The following is a 19,731-nucleotide window of genomic DNA, read 5'->3' on the forward strand; positions in this document are numbered from 1 at the left end:
AGTGTCACAATTTCAAAATTCATTTTGTAGCACACTAATTACAACAGTGACTACACTCCAAAAGTACTTCATTGGCTGTAAAGCGCTTTGAGATGTCTGGTGGTCATGAAAGGCGCTATCTGCCACAAAGCTCATGGTCTACAGGGCTGTAGTAATACCCGCCCTCCTGTATGGCTCAGAGACATGGACCGTATACAGTAGATACCTCAAGTCGCTGGAGAAATACCACCAACGATGTCACCGCAAGATCCTACAAATCTCCTGGGAGGACAGACGCACCAACATTAGCGTCCTCAACCAGGCCAACATCCCCAGCATTGAAGCACTGACCACACTTGATCAGCTCCGCTGGGCAGGGCACATAGTTTGCATGCCAAACACGAGACTCTCAAAGCAAGCGCTCCCAAAGGAACTCCTTCACTGCAAACGAGCCAAGGATGGGCAGAGGAAACGTTACAAGGACACCCTCAAAGCCTCCCTGATAAAGTGTAACATCCCCACCAACACCTAGGAGTCCCTGGCCAAAGACTGCTCTAAGTGGAGGAAGTGCGTCTGGGAGGGCGCTGAGCACCTCGAGTCTCATCGCCAAAATCATGCAGAAATCAAGCGCAGGCAGCGGAAAGAGCGCGCGGCAAATCTGTTCCACTCTCCCTTACCCTCAACGACTATCTGTCGAACCTGTGACGGGGACTGTGGCTCTCTTATTTGACTGTTCAGCCACCTAATGACTCATTTCTTTCTTTCAATGCTGTTTTGCAATATTCTATCCGATTGCTATTTGATGCTTGTGACACGTGTATTTGAAGTGCAGTACTGAGTGAGATACAGGGTAGCTTGGTAATCAAAACTGTCACTCAGTTGAAGAATGGAATTGGTGGCTATCAAAAAGTCTGACTGTGTCTGAGAGAGAGGAGGGGAAAGGAAAAGAGTCTCATTTGTGTGTGCCTTTTAGGAGTATGTGTGTAAAGGAAGGCTAAAGTGTGTAAAGGAAGGCTAAAGATGCACTAAAGAGCAAAGTTAAATGAATTATGCTGTTTATTGGTATTCTAAAGAACTGTTTGTTGAACTATATTTTTAAATTTTAATTTTAGTTGTATTTTTTAAATTAAGATGGATTGCTATGTGGAAAATGGACCAGTTTCAACCTTTTACACTCTCGTCTTGAAGTGATCAGTTGGATTCAGAATAACTCCCTCTAACTTGCTCTGTTAGAATAGCTGCTTTACCTATGTCAGCAGGTTATCCAATTAGTGCCAGTTGGTGCCCAATTATGGGCCATTTTGTGTTGTAGGTTTTCATCTGCTTTAGACAGCCTTTGCACTTAAATTATCAGTCCTTTCAGTCAGCTATGGATTTAAATCATTAGTGGTGCCCCTGAGGTGAAAACAGAAAATTCTAATCCACCTGACCACTTGGTTACTTATGCATACTATTGAAAAATGCAAGTTCATGCAGTGCAGTTCTGAAAAATATAGGCTTATTCTCTTCCAATTTGTGTTTCTTTAAAGTTAAAGCTGATTAAAGTAGAATTAAGCTACAATTCTTGTGTTGAATAATTCTGTTATTCAAATTGATAAAATTAGATCTCTGGTTCATGATTTGTGAAACAAAAAGTTATAGTCCTTGATGTGTCTTCTAATGGTTTACTAATTTATTTATCAGCAGAAAGCAACCCTAACTTCATTCAATCTGGGATAACAGCAGAATCCAAACCCTGCAGTCACTTGTGAACTCACTGGTGTGTCAGCAGGTGGGATGACTGAGTGAATCCCTTCCCACACACGGAGCAGGTGAATAGTCACTCCCCAATGTGAGCTCGCTGGTGTATCAGCAGGTTGGATGATACAGTGAATCCCTTCCCACACTTCGAGCAGGTGAACGGCCTATCCCCAGTGTGACTGCGCCGTTGAACTTCCAGCAGGGATGGGTAATTGAATCTCTTCCCACAGTCCCCACATTCCCACAGTTTCTCCATAGTGCGGGTGTCCTTGTGTCTCCAGGTTCTGCTGATATTGATTCCCCCTATAACTTTACTGAAGTTTAATATTCTGGATATTTGACCAATTAATCAACGGGAAAATGGTCAGACAAAAATAATGCTGATTGTGTTTGCATCCATAATTCACCCTTTAAAAAAACATAAGAAATAGGAGCAGGAGTAGGCCATTGGCCACTCGGGCCTGCTCTTCCATTTAATAAGATCATCACTGATCTGATCTTGGGCACAGCTCCACTTCCCTGCCTTCACACCCTTATCGTTCAGGGGCCCAGAAGAGGCAAGGGCCCAGGGGCAGCACGGGCCAGCCCATATTGCGATATGTGTGCGCACTAGGTCCATGCTGCAGAGCTGGTCTCGAGTCGTCTTGGTTAATCCTTGCTACTGGGCCAAGACCTAGCTCTGTCAAGCCCGTGTGGTGGCTGGTGTGCAACAGTCACCACATGTTAAAAAAATCCATGCACATTTCAAGATTTAATTTGGACCTGAAATTTTAGGTCCTTCATTGAAACACCTGTGAACTTTTTGATGTGGAAGCAAGTCATTCTCGATTCGAGGGACTACCTATGATGATGATGAATTTATTTATTGACTTTAGGGAACATTTATCTGTAAAGTTTTCATTTACATAAGGCACTTCACCAAATTTGATTTTTTTTAAACTTGTGTATTATGTTTCCATTGTACATCTGTTTAAACAGAAGCTGGCAGTGATGCTAATGAAAGGACCATCTTCAGATAACTGGCAAGTGGCAATGTCTCATTACATTTCAACTCAACAGCATTAGCAGACTAAATGCTATTGCTATTGTGGGCAGATGACAGATAATATCAAATCTACTTTAGATTTTCTGAACTGAAGTTTATAAATTCCTTAGTTTACAAAAGGTGAATTAGTAGCTCTGAAATTCCGGTCGGAGGCTTCCGACTCGAAATTTTTTTAAACTAAGTATCTGGTGGTCCCGGGGGCACCTAATATTGCGTGGGAGGCCTTCATTTCACACGCATCGGAGCGCGTTCCCGTTTTCAAGGTTCGGACGTAGAAGCTGGAGTTACGTGGGCCTGGACATTACAGTATTCTCATCGATAATAATGGGAATTCCGTATCTCTGAGTTCTCATTACTATTGAGAATAACCCCTAAAATACCCAAACACAACATAATACATTAAAAAAAATCTCGGAATTGTAAAATGAATTGAAATTAAAGTTAATTAAATGTTTTCGAAAAAATATATATTTTTTGGATTTTTTTAAAAAGTATTTTAATAGGGTTTAAAATAAACTTACCTTAATGGACAGGGTTTTTAACCTAAAAATGTGTTTTTAAATTTTATTTTTATTTTTAATTTTGGTCACGCATTTTTATATGTTTTAAAACTCTTACATTGGTAAAAGTAGGCTACGCGTCTGCTTTTACCAGGTGCAAGAGTTTGAAGGACATTTGCTGGGCAAGAGATGGGCACATAGCCCATCTTGACAGATTGGAAAAGTTGGTTTTCGACGCATGCGCAACACGCACCGAAAACCGGCTTTTGCGAGGCCTTGCCGGGTCCGTATGTATTTCGTACGTATTCCATATGGACCTGGCGAGGCTGGGATTTCAGGGAAATTGTTCAAATATGTAACATCTATGAATTAACCCTAAAAAATTTTAAGGGGCTATCATATCTGCCGAGGTACTGCTCATGGTAAGTCAGGCAGGTGGGACGCACACATCTATTGAAAGAATTTGGAAAGAAATGTATATTGCGTGCAATAAAGGTACAGCAGTTATCATGGGCGACTTTAATCTACATATTGACTGGGCTAACCAAACTGGTAGCAATGCGGTGGAGGAGGATTTCCTGGAGTGTATTAGGGATGGTTTTCTAGCCCAATATGTCGAGGAACCAACTAGAGGGCTGGCCATCCTAGACTGGGTGATGTGTAATGAGAAAGGACTAATTAACAATTTTGTTGTGCGAGGCCCCTTGGGGAAGAGTAACCATAATATGATAGAATTCTTTAGTAAGATGGGGAGTGACACAGTTAATTCAGAGACTAAGGTCCTAAACTTGGGGAAAGGTAACTTCGATGGTATGAAACGCGAATTGGCTAGAATAGACTGACGAGTGATACTTAAAGAGTTGACGGTGGATAGGCAATGGCAAACATTTAAAGATCACATGGATGAACTTCAACAATTGTACATCCATGTCTGGAGTAAAAATAAAACGGGGAAGGTGTCTCAACTGTGACTAACAAGGGATAGTGTTAAATCCAAGGAAGAAGCATATAAATTGGCCAGAAAAAGCAGCAAACCTGAGGACTGGGAGAATTTTGTAATACAGCAGAGGAGGACAAAGGGTTTAATTAGGAGGGGAAAAATAGAGTATGAGAGGAAGCTTGCTGGGAATATAAAAACTGGCTGCAAAAGCTTCTATAGATAAGTGAAGAGAAAAAGCTTAGTGAAAACAAACATACGTCCCTTGCAGTCAGATTCAGGTGAATTTATAATGGGGAACAAAGAAATGGCAGACCAGTTAAACAAATACTTTGGTTCTGTTTTCACGAAGGAAGACACAAATAACCTTCCGGAAATACTAGGGGACCAAGGGTCTAGTGAGAAGGAGGAACTGAAGGATATCCTTATAAAGCGGGAAATTGTGTTCGGAAAATTGATGGGATTGAAGGCCGATAAATCCCCGGGGCCTGATAGTCTGCATCCCAGAGTACTTAAGGAAGTGGCCCTAGAAATAGTGGATGCTTTGCTGATCATTTTCCAACAGTCTATCGACTCTGGATCAGTTCCTATGGACTGGAGGGTAGCTAATGTATCACCACTGTTTAAAAAAGGAGGGAGAGAGAAAACGGGTAATTTTAGACCGGTTAGCCTGACATCAGTAGTGGGGAAAATGTTGGAATCAATTATTAAAGCTGAAATAGCAGCGCATTTGGAAAGCAGTGACAGGATCGGTCCAAGTCAGCATGGATTTATGAAAGGGAAATCATGCTTAATAAATCTTCTGGAATTCTTTGAGGATGTAACTAGTCGAGTGGACAAGGGAGAACCAGTGGATGTGGTGTATTTGGACTTTCAAAAGACTTTTGACAAGGTCCCACACAAGAGATTGGTGTGCAAAACCATGGTATTGGGGGTAATGTACTGACGTGGATAGAGAACTGGTTGGCAGACAGGAAGCAAAGAGTTGGGATAAACGGGTCCTTTTCAGAATGGCAGGCAGTGACTAGTGGAGTTCCGCAGGGCTCAGTGCTGGGACCCCAGCTCTTTACAATATACATTAATGATTTAGATGAAGGAATTGAGTGTAATGTCTCCAAGTTTGCAGATGACACTAAACTGGGTGGCGGTGTGAGCTGTGAGGACGCTAAAAGGCTGCAGGGTGACTTAGACAGGTTAGGTGAGTGGACATATGCATGGCAGATGCAGTATAATGTGGATAAATGTGAGGTTATCCACTTTGGTGGCAAAAACACAAAGGCAGAATATTATCTGAATGGCGGCAGATTAGGAAAGGGGGAGGTGCAACGAGACCTGGGTGTCATGGTTCATCAGTCATTGAAGGTTCTGCAGGCGGTGAAGAAGGCAAATGGTATGTTGGCCTTCATAGCTAGAGGATTTGAGTATAGGAGCAGGGAGGTCTTACTGCAGTTGTACAGGGCCTTGGTGAGGCCTCACCTGGAATATTATGTTCAGTTTTGGTCTCCTAATCTGAGGAAGGACATTCTTGCTATTGAGGGAGTGCAGCGAAGGTTCACCAGACTGATTCCCAGGATGGTGGGACTGACACATGAGGAGAAACTGGATCAACTGGGCCTTTAGACACTGGAGTTTAGAAGGATGAGAGGGGATCTCATAGAAACTTACAAGATTCTGACGGGACTGGACAAGTTAGATGCGCGAAGAATGTTCCCGATGATGGCGAAGTCCAGAACCAGGGGACACAGTCTTAGGATAAGGCTATTTAGGACTGAGATGAGGAGAAACTTCTTCATTCAGAGAGTTGTTAACCTGTGGAATTCCCTACCGCAGAGAGTTGTTGATGCCAGTTCATTGGATATATTCAAGAGGGAGTTAGATATGGCCCTTACAGCAACTGCTAACAATGGGTTAAGCAGTGGGGTGCGGGGGATAACTGAGGCTGAGAAAAAGGCTGCAGATGCATTGGGAAGGAAGCTGATGAGTAGGAATGTGGTTGAAGGAAGTGCTTGATGTTCTGAAAGGAGCTAGGGGAAATTTGAAGTCCCCTTCTCCTGGATTTTTACCTCCCAGAAGGCTGCTAAAACCCGATTCTCTCCAATAATGTCCGATCCCAGTAAGCTCCTTCCAATAATTCCTAACTCTGTCCCAGAATGCTTCCCAATCCTGATGGAGCCCGGGATATCCCTGCTCTCACTCCCAGATGTTGGGACCCTTTCAGTATTCATAAACACCCAGGACAGCATTACCAGATATCCCCGATTCCAGGAACTGTCCCAGTCTTCTCAGAACCTTCCTCTCTACTAGTCTTGGAACCCCGTTCCCAGCACCGGTACAACAGATCATCTTCCCAGTGTTCTCAGAACCATTTCCCACTGCTGATAAATCAGTATCCCTGCTAAAACTATTTGACATAACCTCCATGGTTTTATAAAACTCCTGACCCACCGTGATCAATGCCCCATGTGATTTGCTGGTATCTCATCATCATAGGAAGTCCTTCGGAATCGAGGAAGACTTGCTTCCACTCTTAATATGAGTCCTTAGGTGGCTGAACAGTCCAATACGAGAACCACAGACTCTGTCACAGGTGGGACAGATAGTCGTTGAGGGAAGGGTTGGGTAGGACTGGTTTGCCGCACGCTCTTTCCGCTGCCTGCGCTTGTTTTCTGCATGCTCTCGGCGATGAGACTCAAGGTGCTCAGCGCCCTCCCGGATGCACTTTCTCCACTTAGGGTGGTTTTTGGCTAGGAACTCCCAGGTGTCAGTGGGGATGTTGCACTTTATCAGGGAGGCTTTGAGGATGTCCTTGTCATGTTTCCTCTGCCCACCTTTGGCTCGTTTGCCGTGAAGGAGTTCCGAGTAGAGCGCTTGCATTGGGAGTCTTGTGTCAGGCATGCGAACAATGCAGAACTGATCAAGTGTGGTCAGTGCTTCAATACAGGGGATGTTGGCCTGGACGAGGACGCTAATGTTGGTGCGTCTGTCCTCCCAGGGGATTTGTAGGATCTTGCGGAGACATCGTTGGTGGTATTTCTCCAGCGACTTGAATTGTCTGCTGTACATGGTCCATGTCTCTGAGACATACAGGAGGGCGGGTATTACTACAGCCCTGTAGACCATGAGCTTGGTGGCAGTTTTGAGGGCCTGGTCTTCAAACACTCTCTTCCTCAGGCGGACGAAGGCTGCACTGGCGCGCTGGAGGCGGTGTTGAATCTCATCGTCAATGCTTGCTCTTGTTGATAAGAGGCTCCCGAGGTATGGGAAATGGTCCAAATTTTCCAGGGCCGCGCTGTGGATCTAAATGACTGGGGGGCAGTGTCGTACGGCGAGGACAGGCTGGTGGAGGATTTTTGTCATACAGATGTTTAGCGTAAGGCCCATGCTTTCGTACGCCTCAGTAAATACGTCGACTATGTCCTGGAGTTCAGCTGGTATCTCGCAGCACAGAGAAAGACACATTTGGGCGGAGGGAGAGGTCAGGGCTATACAGAGCAAAAGGCAGACCTGAAGGGGGATATGAGAGAGATCAATCATGGTGGATTTGAGAAATACCTGTATGAGGAAACATAAAAGAAAGAAAGAAGAACTTGCATTTATATAGTGCCTTTCATACCATCGGACGTCTCAAAGTGCTTTACAGCCAATGAAGTACTTTTGGAGAGTAGTCACTGTTGTAATGTGGGAAACGCAGCAGCCAATTTGCACACAGCAAGCTCCCACAAACAGCAATGTGATAATGATCAGATAATCTGTTTTTGTTATGTTGACTGAGGAATAAATATTGTCCAGGACACCGGGGATAAAGCCCCTGCTCTTCTTCGAAATAATACCATGGGATCTTTTACGTCTACCTGAAAGAGCAGACAGGTCCTTGGTTTAATGGCTCATCGGAAAGACGGATGCTGTAAAGAATATAGAGTCTACTTTGGTTAATTATTAGTAGCATTTTGCGCAAAAAATTCAAATTATCCAGTAATTTGAATTAAGCAGCATAAGTTAAACAGCACAGGAGGCGCTTTGCGCTTGAAAATGTTCAAACTAACAGATAATGGGCCAGAACTTGCAGTCCTGATGATGGCGGACTGGCTGTGTTCGCTGTCATTTTGCTTTTGAAACTGACCTCAACTTCAGGATTTAGAGCATGTGCAGCTTAATGCAGAAATCCTGAAGTTGCGGTCTGTCATTCACAGCTGACCCCTCCACCACTCCTCTCCATCCCCCCGCCCCAAGCTGGCAATGAGTGAAATCACTGATCTGACGAAAACTTCCCTTTTTCCGAACAAATATTGCTGTTAGAAACCCCATAAAAAGTTAGCCCCATTCAAATGAGGTGTAACTGGGCTCTAATGGCAATCGGAGTAATAATTACTGATAAATTCTGGCCCTGAAAAACAAATTTTATATTGGTGCAATGTCAAATTTCTCCAGCAGTTTTAGGGATGGATTTTCGGTTGTCTATAGCCTCAGTTAGCGGCCAGAGGGGGCGTTAATGCAAGCGTAAGAATTTAGCGACCGGGCGCACAGCTTTTAGCGCCCCGATGGAAAATTCATTAGAGGCTCACTGGGGGCACAAACCTGGTTGCTGACAATCACTCCGATCATGACGTAATCCTGGTGCAACACGCATGCTTACACCCCGATCGGTAAATTCGGTGCATGCGCCTCATTGAGCGGCCACCAATAACAGCGTCTGAAAAAACAGTCGGTACAGGTTTGCAGAGTCGTTAAAGGGATGAGGAAGTGTTTCCCTCGGAGGTCACAGTCAGTGCAACGTTTACACAGCGTGGTGCGTGAGCCTCCGAGTTTGCAGCGGCAGAGACATATAACAGTTCAGCGTTACAAAAAGTAATTTGCTAAACTTTGATGGGTGCATTACTATGCTGCCAGTGTCGCATTGTACATGCTCTAGCAAGGCAGTATCAACAGAGAAGGGCTTTTGGCCATGTTGGTGGCCGAAGGAGCACAGCCCCTAGACATCGGTGCAGGAGGCCATACCCCCCATGACTTCACTGGCGGCAACACTCATACCTGTTCCTGTCCGAGGAGCAGTGTGTCAGAAGGCCGCACTTCTGAAAGGATGTAGTTACAGAGATATGTCATTTCCTGCAGGCAGACCTGCAGCCTCACATTGGTACCAGGACTGCGCTACCCGTCGCCGCGAAGGTCACGATGGTACTCACCTTCTATATCTCCGGCTCCTTCCAGGCTGCATCAGGGGAAATATGCAGCATCTGATCATTCACAGCGCACCGCTCCATCCATGATGTTATACAGGCACGCTACACACACAGAATGAACTTCATTATTTTCCAGAGGACCAGGGAGAAAGAGGATGAGCATGCATGAGGATTTTCCAGGATAGCGGGCATTCCGAGGGTGCAAGGAGCAATTGACTGCATGCACATGGCCTTGTGAGCACCATTCCAGAAAGCAGAGCTCTTCAGAAACAGAAAGCGGCCTGGTCACCTGGCTAATGGCCCCCTTCCACAACCCCACCACATACTACCAGAGGAACACTACAATGAGAGCCATGCCGCCACCCGCAGCACTTCCGATGCCTGGATTACTATGGAGGCAGCTTTCAATACTCCCCTCAACAGGTTTCACTATTCATTGTGGTGTGCTGCATGCTGCACAACTTGGCCATCATGAAGGCCCAGGCCTTGCCAGTATGGATCGCAGGCGCACCTCAGGAAGAGGAGGAGGAGGAAGAGGAACGGGGGCCTGGCGACGCCACGAATCTCCAACAAGACGACGAGGACCAGCAGCAGCCACAGAGGAGGCAGCCTGCCAATGTTGGCGGCGCCATAGCTATTCGGTGGTGGCTCATAAGGGAGCGCGTCACTTAAATGGAGGTAGCTGAAGGATGCAGTGAATAATGACTGCACATTGTGCCATGATAATGCCACATCTCTGTCACAACTGAACAGTCAGATACCAGAGGCGGAAGGAAACGGTTCAACTAACATTTTATTTGGCAAACATGCCTCAAACAACCCCAAAAACCCCACACCCTCCAATAAAACAAAATGGAGCACCTGCCCCTTCAATAAACACAACAGATGGTGAAACTTCCCAACATATATACATGGGTCCCATGGGGACACATTTATTCAGTGCATCTTCCGCTGGTATTTCCCACCACTCTGCCTCACCTCCCTCTCTTGCCTACTACTGCTCCTCAATGGGTCCTCACTGCCTGCAGCAAGGTCACTTGAGGGCTGCTGTGTCTGAGGGAGACAGGACAAATGGCCTAGCCCGACGCCCTGGACCAGCTCTGGGCCTGGACGGTCCGGCTGCTGACAGCCCCGCCTGAGAGAGGACATGAGGGTCCAGCCCGACTGACTGGCTGCCACTCCCCCGGGGCAGAGCTTCAGCATCCGGAGCAATTATTGGAGCACAGTTTGCTGGCTTACTTCAGCACCATTACCTCCCCGTTGCACTGATGGGGACCCAGACACGATGGCAGCAGTCAGTGCTTGTGTGGCATCAATTTGACTGCATCAGAGCACATAGCACATTGATGCCATCACGCACTGACAACATGGCAGAATGCAGGTGTCACGTGGTCTCAACTTGCCTTTCATTAGCTGCTGCCACATCAGCCATGGCACGCGCCATCATGTCTGGGACCCCATGGTCACTTGTGGCATCCATCATCCATTGATATCTACCAAGGATGGGCTCGATGGGCTCCTGAGACTCAAATGCAAAGGTTGAGGCGGCCTCCGCCACACTCAACGCAAGTGCATCCACACTCGGCGGGATCCTCGCCAATGCACCCATTAGCTCACGGTGCAACTGCATTGACTTCCTGGACATAGCCTCCAAATCCAGGTGCTCATCTGCCAATCTGTAAGCAGGACTCATGGGCCGACACCCTCCGGAGATCTGGGCCCTGAGCTTCCCCTCGCGCTGGGCGTTGCTGCAGGCCACTGGGACTAGAAGCCTCACGTTCGTGCAACTCCGGGAAGACAGCCTCTTCCACCAAGGTGGTCTCCCCACTCGCTCTCAATGCGGATGTGTCGCGCTGTGCCGGCACACTGCTCTCCACCTCCTCCTTATCTTCCGCATATCCTATGAAGACATCCACTCATGGGCAGTCTTCTGGCTCATCATCTGTAAGCACAAAGCAACAGACGTGTGGTTATCAGCTGGGGAGGGGACAGGAAGGCAAGAAGGAGGGGGGCCTTGTTATTTTGGTTGCAACATGTTGTAAGGCATTTGGCCTCGAGGCTAAGGAGACTCACATAAAACGCCCATCTCATTCACATACCGTCACTGTTGAGCGGGGACTCTGCCTCTCCGCCACAACTGCAGCATCCATGAAGGTGGACACTCACTCCTTCACCTCGGTGAGGTCCTGGAGATAGGGCTCACCTCCGCCTCTACGATGCAGCTCGCACATATTGTGGGCGAGTTTGACCTGCATAGACAAAAGCAAAAAGTTGTTAGTGGCTGTGTAGGTGCTGGTATGCCACGTGTGTGCAGTAGGGTACTCGCGAGTAATATGAGGAAGTGTGCATCTCGGCATTTCATCCTGCGTAGCATTGCACGGTGGATGTGTGAACGGTGGGTCTGGGGCACAAGCAACTACAATTACCAGTAAGTATGAGGCTTAGGCTTGTGAATGCATATGAATAGTTGAAAGGTACTGCTGGGTGGGCTCAGGCTGAGTAAGGAGCTAGAAGGTGAGCGACGCATGGATGGCAGGACATGTCTGGTGAGGCGATAGAGAGGTCTCCGGCTAGCTTCAGCAAGGAGGAGCATGTCATAGAGAAGGGATAGGCACTGCAAAGTCTTTACATTGTGTGAAAAAGTGAGGTTCACATGAAGGCATTGGAAGGTGAATGGAAAGGGTACTCACCCTGATGGCCATAGTAATGTCGTTGAATTTATTGCGACATTGCGTCACTGTTGTGGCCACCGTATTCCGGGCTGAAACGTTCTGTGCCACCTCCCTCCACAGCCTTGTCAAAACCCTAGACGGTGGCCTTCGTCACCCTCCAGGCTGAAGGGTATTCCAGTGACTCTCCACTGCCTCCAGAAAGGGCGGTGGGCGAGAAGCGGGGAGATAGCTGGTGTCCTCCTTGCTCCTCCATTATCGCACTCTGCGGACACTGTGGAGCTGGAGCTGCTCATCCGCAAACTTACCATGCCGCGCCTTTAAGACTCAGATTTTTCTGGGATCTGAATCGGAGTTCGGTGCATGCCCAATGGGTCCGCAAATTTTATCGAACAAACTTTCATTATTGCCCCCCCCCCCAGCTCTGGTGTGCAATGGTTGATTTAGCGCCTCTGTCAGCTCTTCGATCGATTCTGACAAATTTCTGGGTAGGAGGTGCAAACTTTTTCAAGGTGCTAAAAGTACTGCTCCGCCTGGATTAACGCCGCAACAGAGGCGCAACCCAATTTCTCCCCCTTACATTTTAAAATTAACAACTGTTATTTTTAATTTAGAAAAAAGTTTGTTCATGATATTTCAGCTTCTACTGTAGCCCAATGTGTATGTCCCAATCATTATTTCCCTCTGTAAATTTATTAAAAATTAATTGATTATAAGTGTTTTCTATTTCCTGGGTCACTCTGCGAATTCTGTGATTTGATTGGCTGCTTCGACAGCTTGTTGATGTCACAGCTGCTCGTACTGTGGGATTTTTACCAATGTTGATTTCAACTACGTGTCGGGAAAACCAAACTTCTCGTCACAGAGGTCACGAGATCTTTGTGTGAAGCATACTTCAGGGCCAGTAGCGAATGCCTTTGCTTCGCTGCTAACTGCAAATTATGGGCCAATATGGATTAAATGATTGAGCTAAGAGAAATATGCTATAAAAGATTTGGTTATTAACTCAGTATTTTACATTGTAGGAATTAATGTAAAGGTATACATCTTTTAACCCCTAATATTTTCAGTATGCATCACCACTAATATAAGTCATTATGTTTAAAGTATAGAGAATTCAAATGGTTTGCAAGTTGTAATAATATATTGCATGTATCCATAACACATGAAAATTATGTGAAATATGTTGGTGTCTTAAACTAATGGACTGATAGGTTCAGAATCATAAGGACAGTATAAAAATGCTGTCTGCTGCAAATGTGTAATAGATGTTTGATTGTAAAATTTTTCAAGACCACCATAATTGCCAGCTGCATGATTACACTACTTGATAAATGTTCCTACTGTTTAATATTTGGCAGTGGTATAATAAAAAAAACAAAATGTGTAGAGCGGGTGGTACTCAGTAAGATAATGGGACTAAAGGAGGATAAATCCCTGGACCTGATGGCTTGCATCCTAGGGTCTTAAGAAAGTAGCGGCAGGGATTGTGGATGCATTGATTGTAATTTACCAAAATTCCCTGGATTCTGGGGAGGTCCCAGCAGATTGGAAATCTGCAAATGTAATGCCCTTCTTTTTAAAAAAAAAGAGGCAGACAAAAAGCAGGAAACTGTAGATCAGTTAGCCTAATATCTGTGGTTGGGAAAATGTTGGAATCCATTATTAAAGAAGCAGTAGCAGGACAAATGGAAAAGCAAAATTAAGTCAGGCAGAGTCAGCATGGATTTATGAAGGAGAAGTCATGTTTGACAAATTTACTGGAATTCTTTGAGGATGTACCAAACAGGGTGGATAAGGGGAACCAGTGGATGTGGTGTATTTGGACTTCCAGAAGGCATTTGACAAGGTGCTACATAAAAGGTTACTGCGCAAGATAAAAGTTCACGGGGTTGGGGGTAATATATTAGCATGAATAGAAGATTGGCTAACTAACAGAAAACAGAGAGTAGGGATAAATGGTTCATTCTCGGGTTGGCAATCCGTAACTACTGGGGTGCTGCAGGGATCAGTGCTGGGACCCCAACTATTTACAATCTATATTAACGACTTGGAAGAAGGGACTGAGTGTAGTGTAGCCAAGCTTTCTGACGATACAAAGATGGGAGGAAAAGCAATGTGCGAAGAGGACACAAAAAATCTTCAAAAGGACATAGACAGACTAAGTGAGTGGGCAAATATTTGGCAGAGGGAGTATAAGGTTGGAAAATGTGAGGTCATGCAATTTGGCAGAAAAAAAATCAAAGAGCAAGTTATTATTTAAATGGAGAAAGATTGCAAAGTGCTGCAGTACAACGGGACCTGTGGGGACCTTGTGCATGAAACACAAAAGGTTACTATGCAGGTACAGCAAGTGATCAGGAAGGCCAATGGAATCTTGGCCTTTATTGCAAAGGGGATGGAGTATAAAAGCAGGGAAGTCTTGCTACAGCTATACAGGGTATTGGTGAGGTCACACCTGGAGTTTTGGTTTCCATATTTACAAAAGGATATACTTGCTTTGGAGGCAGTTTAGAGAAGCTTCTCTAGGTTGATTCCGGAGATGAGGGGGTTGACTTATGAGGAAAGGTTGAGTAGGTTGGGCCTCTACTCATTGGAATTCAGAAGAATGAGAGGTGATCTTATCGAAACATATAAGATTATGAGGGGGCTTGACAAGGTGGATGCAGAGAGGATGTTTCCACTGATGGAGGAGACTAAAACTAGAGGGCATAATCTTAGAATAAGGGGCCGCCCATTTAAATAATAACTTTCTCTTTGATTTTTTTTCTGCCAAAGTGCATGACCTCACACTTTCCAACATTATACTCCATCTGCCAAATTTTTGCCCACTCACTTAACCTGTCTATTTCCTTTTGCAGATTTTTGTGTCCTCCTCACACATTGCTTTTCCTCCCATCTTTGTATCATCAGCAAACTTGGCTATATTACACTCAGTCCCTTCTCCCAAGTCGTTAATATAGATTGTAAATAGTTAGGGTCCCAGCACTGATCACTGCAGCACCCCACGAGTTACTGATTGCCAACCCGAGAATGAACCATTTATCCCTACTCTCTGTTTTGTGTTAGTTAGCCAATCCTCTATACATGCTAATATATTACCCCCAACCCTGTGAACTTTTATCTTGTGCAGTAACCTTTTATGTGGCACCTTGTCAAATGCCTTCTGGAAGTTCAAATACACCACATCCACTGGTTCCCCTTATCCACCCTGTTCGGTACATCCTCAAAGAATTCCAGTAAATTTGTCAAACATGACTTCCCCTTCATAAATCCAAGCTGACTCTGCCTGACTTAATTTTGCTTTTCCAAATGTCCTGCTACTGCTTCTTTAATAATGGATTCCAACATTTTCCCAACCACAGATGTTAGGCTAATTGGTCTATAGTTTCCTGCTTTTTGTTTGCCTCCTTTTTTAAATAGGGGCGTTGCATTTGCAGTTTTCCAATCTGCTGGGACCTCCACAGAATCCAGGGAGTTTTGGTAAATTACAACCAATGCATCCACAATCCCGGCCGCTACTTCTCTTAAGACCCGAGGATGCAAGCCATCAGGTCCAGCGGATTTATTTGCCTTTAGTCCCATTATCTCATTGAGTACCACCTCCTTAGTGATTGTGATTGTGTTAAATTCCTCCCCACTATAGCCCCTTGACGATCCACTGTTGGAATATTGTTAGTGTCCTCTACCGTAAAGACTGATACAAAATATTTGTTCAGAGATTCTGCCATCTCCATGTTCCCCATTACTAATTTCCCGGTCTCGTCCTCTAAGGGACCAACATATGTTCTTAAAATGAGATTGCATAACAGTTCTTGATTATATTTTTTCTCTCCTTATAAAGTCTCCAGTTCACAAAATATTTATTAGCCAAGACAATGGTTAGGTGACAATTACATCCACAGTTACTGTGCAACTATTGAGCAAGTGTAGCCTTTGTGTTTCACCCTCTTCCCCATTCCCAAGGTGAAGTATCTGGTTTCTTCTTGGACCCTTTTTGGCAACTTGATCCAAATCCAGAAATCACTGTTGTGAGAATTGATGGTATAGATTTACATTCTACATTGTGCCATGCACAAATGTGCCACAATACTGCCTTGATAAGAATTTTGGTCTTTACCTTATTTGTATACTTTATTATTTAAAAAAGGGTAAAATGGTTACTCCTTTCAATAACAATAAAAAAATGTGAACCTGATAAAATACTAAGATATTAGGATTAAATTTTAATATTGTTATACTATTTTTTACATTTCTTTCAGGGTGAAGAACATCAGTAGATTTAAGAACTTGCTGTCTCAACTTCATTTTGTACCAATTCCTGTCTATGCTCTGGGAAACTGGATCCCTGCTATCTTCTATTCCTGGAGATGTCAGGAGCACAACTGTGGGCTCTCCCAAGCTGTTTTCACTTCACCAGGTATAACTAATGATTTTCAATGTGGAATATTTTAGTGCTAAAGTTGAATCGTAAACTCACTGGCAATAAACCAAATTGATATAACCTTTTCATAGTGTTATTGCTGAATACAAAGTAAGTAAAGAAATATTCAAAACAGCAGTATTAAAAAAAGCTAATGGGACTATTAGCTTTAGGAAAGTTACCAGGCTCAATGATGATCATCCCAGAATGGTAAAGGCGGCCAAAGAGAAGCTAACTGAGGCACTAACCATAATTTTACCCAAACGTTTGGAAATGGAAATACTGCCAATTGTTTGTCGGATGGTAAATGTTTCTATCCATGTCCAGGAAATGAGAAGCTACTTTTCCTTTGCTTTGTGTAGTGAATTTGTGGAATAGTATCAAAGTGCATCATAGACAAACATCAGTACTTCTCAGTGAAGCAAAGAAAAGTTTCATCCCAAACAACACCATTACTACAGAATTTTTATCTAACGGTTTAAATTGTATAAAAGGTTTTTTGTTAAGTGCTATTTTTGATTTTTTTTCCAACTGATCATGTTTCATAGCTGTTTTTGTCATTTTCTTCTTGGTTAACATGTAACTCAAATTGTCAAAGTACACTTTGGGATTTGTAGTTTCACAAAAACAAGGGGCTAGAAATTCGCTAGCATTCCGCCCATTTATCGCTGAGAAACACTTTACCGCCCAAATGAAGGTCAGAATGGAAATTACCGCCCGTGTATCACCGGCGGTAAATTCGGCAGTCAATTACCGCCGGCGGCAAACGAAACCGCCTGCCCATTTAAAAAAAAATGATGGCATAATTTCTCGTGCACCGCCCAAAATGATGGTCAAAGTGGAAATTACCGCCCAAATTACCACCACCGGTAAATTCAGCAAATCGCCTAAATACCGCCCAAATTACCGCCAGATTAAAATGCCGTCCAAAAAAAGCTGCACTCACCTGACCTTAATCCAGCGGTATGGACGCCATGTTTTAAATCACATGAACTGAAGAAAAGGCTGCTTCAAGTTGAAGGGAGCATTTAAAGTCATTCCTAAGTGGATTTTAAGGGTGTTTGAAAATCTTGCAGATTATGTGAGCACATTGTGGAAAATTTAGAGTACATTTGTGGTTGTTTAAGGACAATTGAAGAATTTTGATGACAGTTTAGGACATTTAAAGGAATGAGGCCTGTAATTTCTCAGCCAGTATTGCTGACTACTCACATGCTGCAGAATAGAGATGGAAGAAGGTTCATTGAAGAGCATTATGTGCCCAATCAAAGAGGTGGCAGACTGCTGAGGAGGAGGAGGCCTTACCCCCCAACGCATTTACAAGGAGCAGCGATCATACCTGCACCTGTCCGATACAACGTGCGGTAGAAGGCTGCGCTTCCGAAAAGAGGTCATCAATGAGATATGTCAGCTGCTTAAGGGAGACCTGCAGCCTACCAGCACCATCAGGACCGCACTGCCCATTGAGGTTAAGGAGACTGCAGCACTTTCCGTCTATGCATCGGGCTCCTTTCAGGCATCAGCTGGTGACATTTGCTGCATCTCTCAGCAAGCCACACATCGCTGCATTCGTCAGGTGACAGAAGCGCTTTACGCACGCAGGATGGACTTTATAAAATTTCCAATGACCAGGGAGGCACAGAGTGAGAGGGCTTTGGGTTTTTTGAGAACAGCAAACTTCCTCAAGGTCCAGGGTGCAATAGACTATATGCACATCACCCTGCGAGCACCTTTAGAGGAGCCAGAGGTGTACCGGAACCGAAAGAGATTCCACTCCCTGAACGTGCAGCTCGTTGTCGACCACAAGCAAATAATCATGGCAGTAAATGCCAATTTTCCAGGGTGCATTCATGATGTGTACATCTTGCGTGAGAGCACTGTCTCTGACCTCTAATAGTCAGCCACAAGGTCGATGCTAGGTGACAATACGGCCTCGCCACCTGGCTCTTGATCCCTTCCGTAAGCCCCAGACAGATGCCGAGCATCACTACAATCACAGCCATATAGCCACACGCAATATCGTCACAAAGACAATTGGAGTGCTGAAGCAGCGCTTCCAATGCCTGGACCACTCTGGAGGCAGTCTGCAATACCACCCTGAGCAGGTCGCTGAGTTCATTGTGGTGCGTTGCATGTTGCACAACTTAGCCATCAAGAGGGGACAGGAATTGCCAGATGGGACTGCTGGACCACCGGAAGAGAGAGGGGAGGCGGAAGAGTTGGAGGAAGAGGAGGAGGACGAGGACATTGAGGAGGACGAACAGCCTGGCGATGAACCCATGCCACCAACCCCCCCTCACACCACAGGAGAAGCCCCGTGGTAGGTACTCAGCTGCAAAACGGTTACATCAGTGGCTCATAAATGAACGCTTTGCTTGAACGGTGAGAGTTACGTTTCATTCTTGCCTGGCTTTGTTTGCAACCCTTTTATTGATTGTTAACCCTCATTTTGTAAAAGTGAGTGAGACACTGCACAAGAATTGTTAAGTGGAATAAATTTTTTTTATAATTAACAAAAAAAATTGAAAAACGTTATCATCTGTAAAATAAATTAGTAAATTATTTTTAAAGGAAAAATGCAACATAATTTAAACAAAACAACCAATTAACAGCAAAAAGAACAAACAATGAAAACATTAAACATTAAAAACACCTGCAAACCCCCCCCCGCCCCCCCAAGAGTCAACAATTTTAGAATAACAATTAAAAAACACGCGGAACAAACCCCCCCCACCCGGCAAAAATTCTATCTGCGGCCACCATTCCCACTGCCTTTACCCCCTCTGGTCTTTACACATCCTTTCCCTCTCCCATTGCCCCTACCCCTGGCCCTACCTGTGTTGACACCAAGATGTCGTGCAGCAGGGCTCCTCAAACGCTACTGCTGTAGGGGGGGGGCGACAGAAGTAATTGTTTGCTCCCGACTCCCGGGGTGCAGTGCCATATATCGATTCCATCGTTTGCCACATGGCATCGACGGAATTAGCGGTTCACCTCATCATCGCAATCAGCTCAGCCATGTCCTCTGAATGATGTGCTGATAGCGTGGTAATGTTCCTGGCTAAGCCACCAATAGCCTGGAGGAGCTCTCGACCAACATCGACGCTTGCCCTTGACACTCCCACCATGTCCAGGTCAACATCTGCCTGTCTTTCGAGCATGCGTGACCCGCCGAATCAACCTCCGTGGATTCGGCACAGGGGCTGGAACACTGTGTGTAAAGTCCTGACCCTGCAGTACAGACTCACACGAGGCACATAC

General features: G+C 45.0%; 1 protein-coding gene across 1 annotated transcript in view; it reads left to right on the forward strand.

The window, feature by feature from the left end:
• The window catches only part of LOC139264118 (uncharacterized), a 416,942-nt gene that overhangs the window by 60,123 nt on the left and 337,088 nt on the right, over positions 1 to 19,731 (forward strand). Inside the window, exon 3 of the mRNA XM_070880210.1 lies at positions 16,310 to 16,467. Within this exon, the coding sequence (XP_070736311.1) occupies positions 16,310 to 16,467 (158 nt within the window). The remainder of the gene's footprint in view (positions 1 to 16,309; positions 16,468 to 19,731) is intronic.

The sequence above is a fragment of the Pristiophorus japonicus genome, chromosome 5, assembly GCF_044704955.1.
Source record: "Pristiophorus japonicus isolate sPriJap1 chromosome 5, sPriJap1.hap1, whole genome shotgun sequence".
Lineage (NCBI taxonomy): Eukaryota > Metazoa > Chordata > Chondrichthyes > Pristiophoridae > Pristiophorus > Pristiophorus japonicus.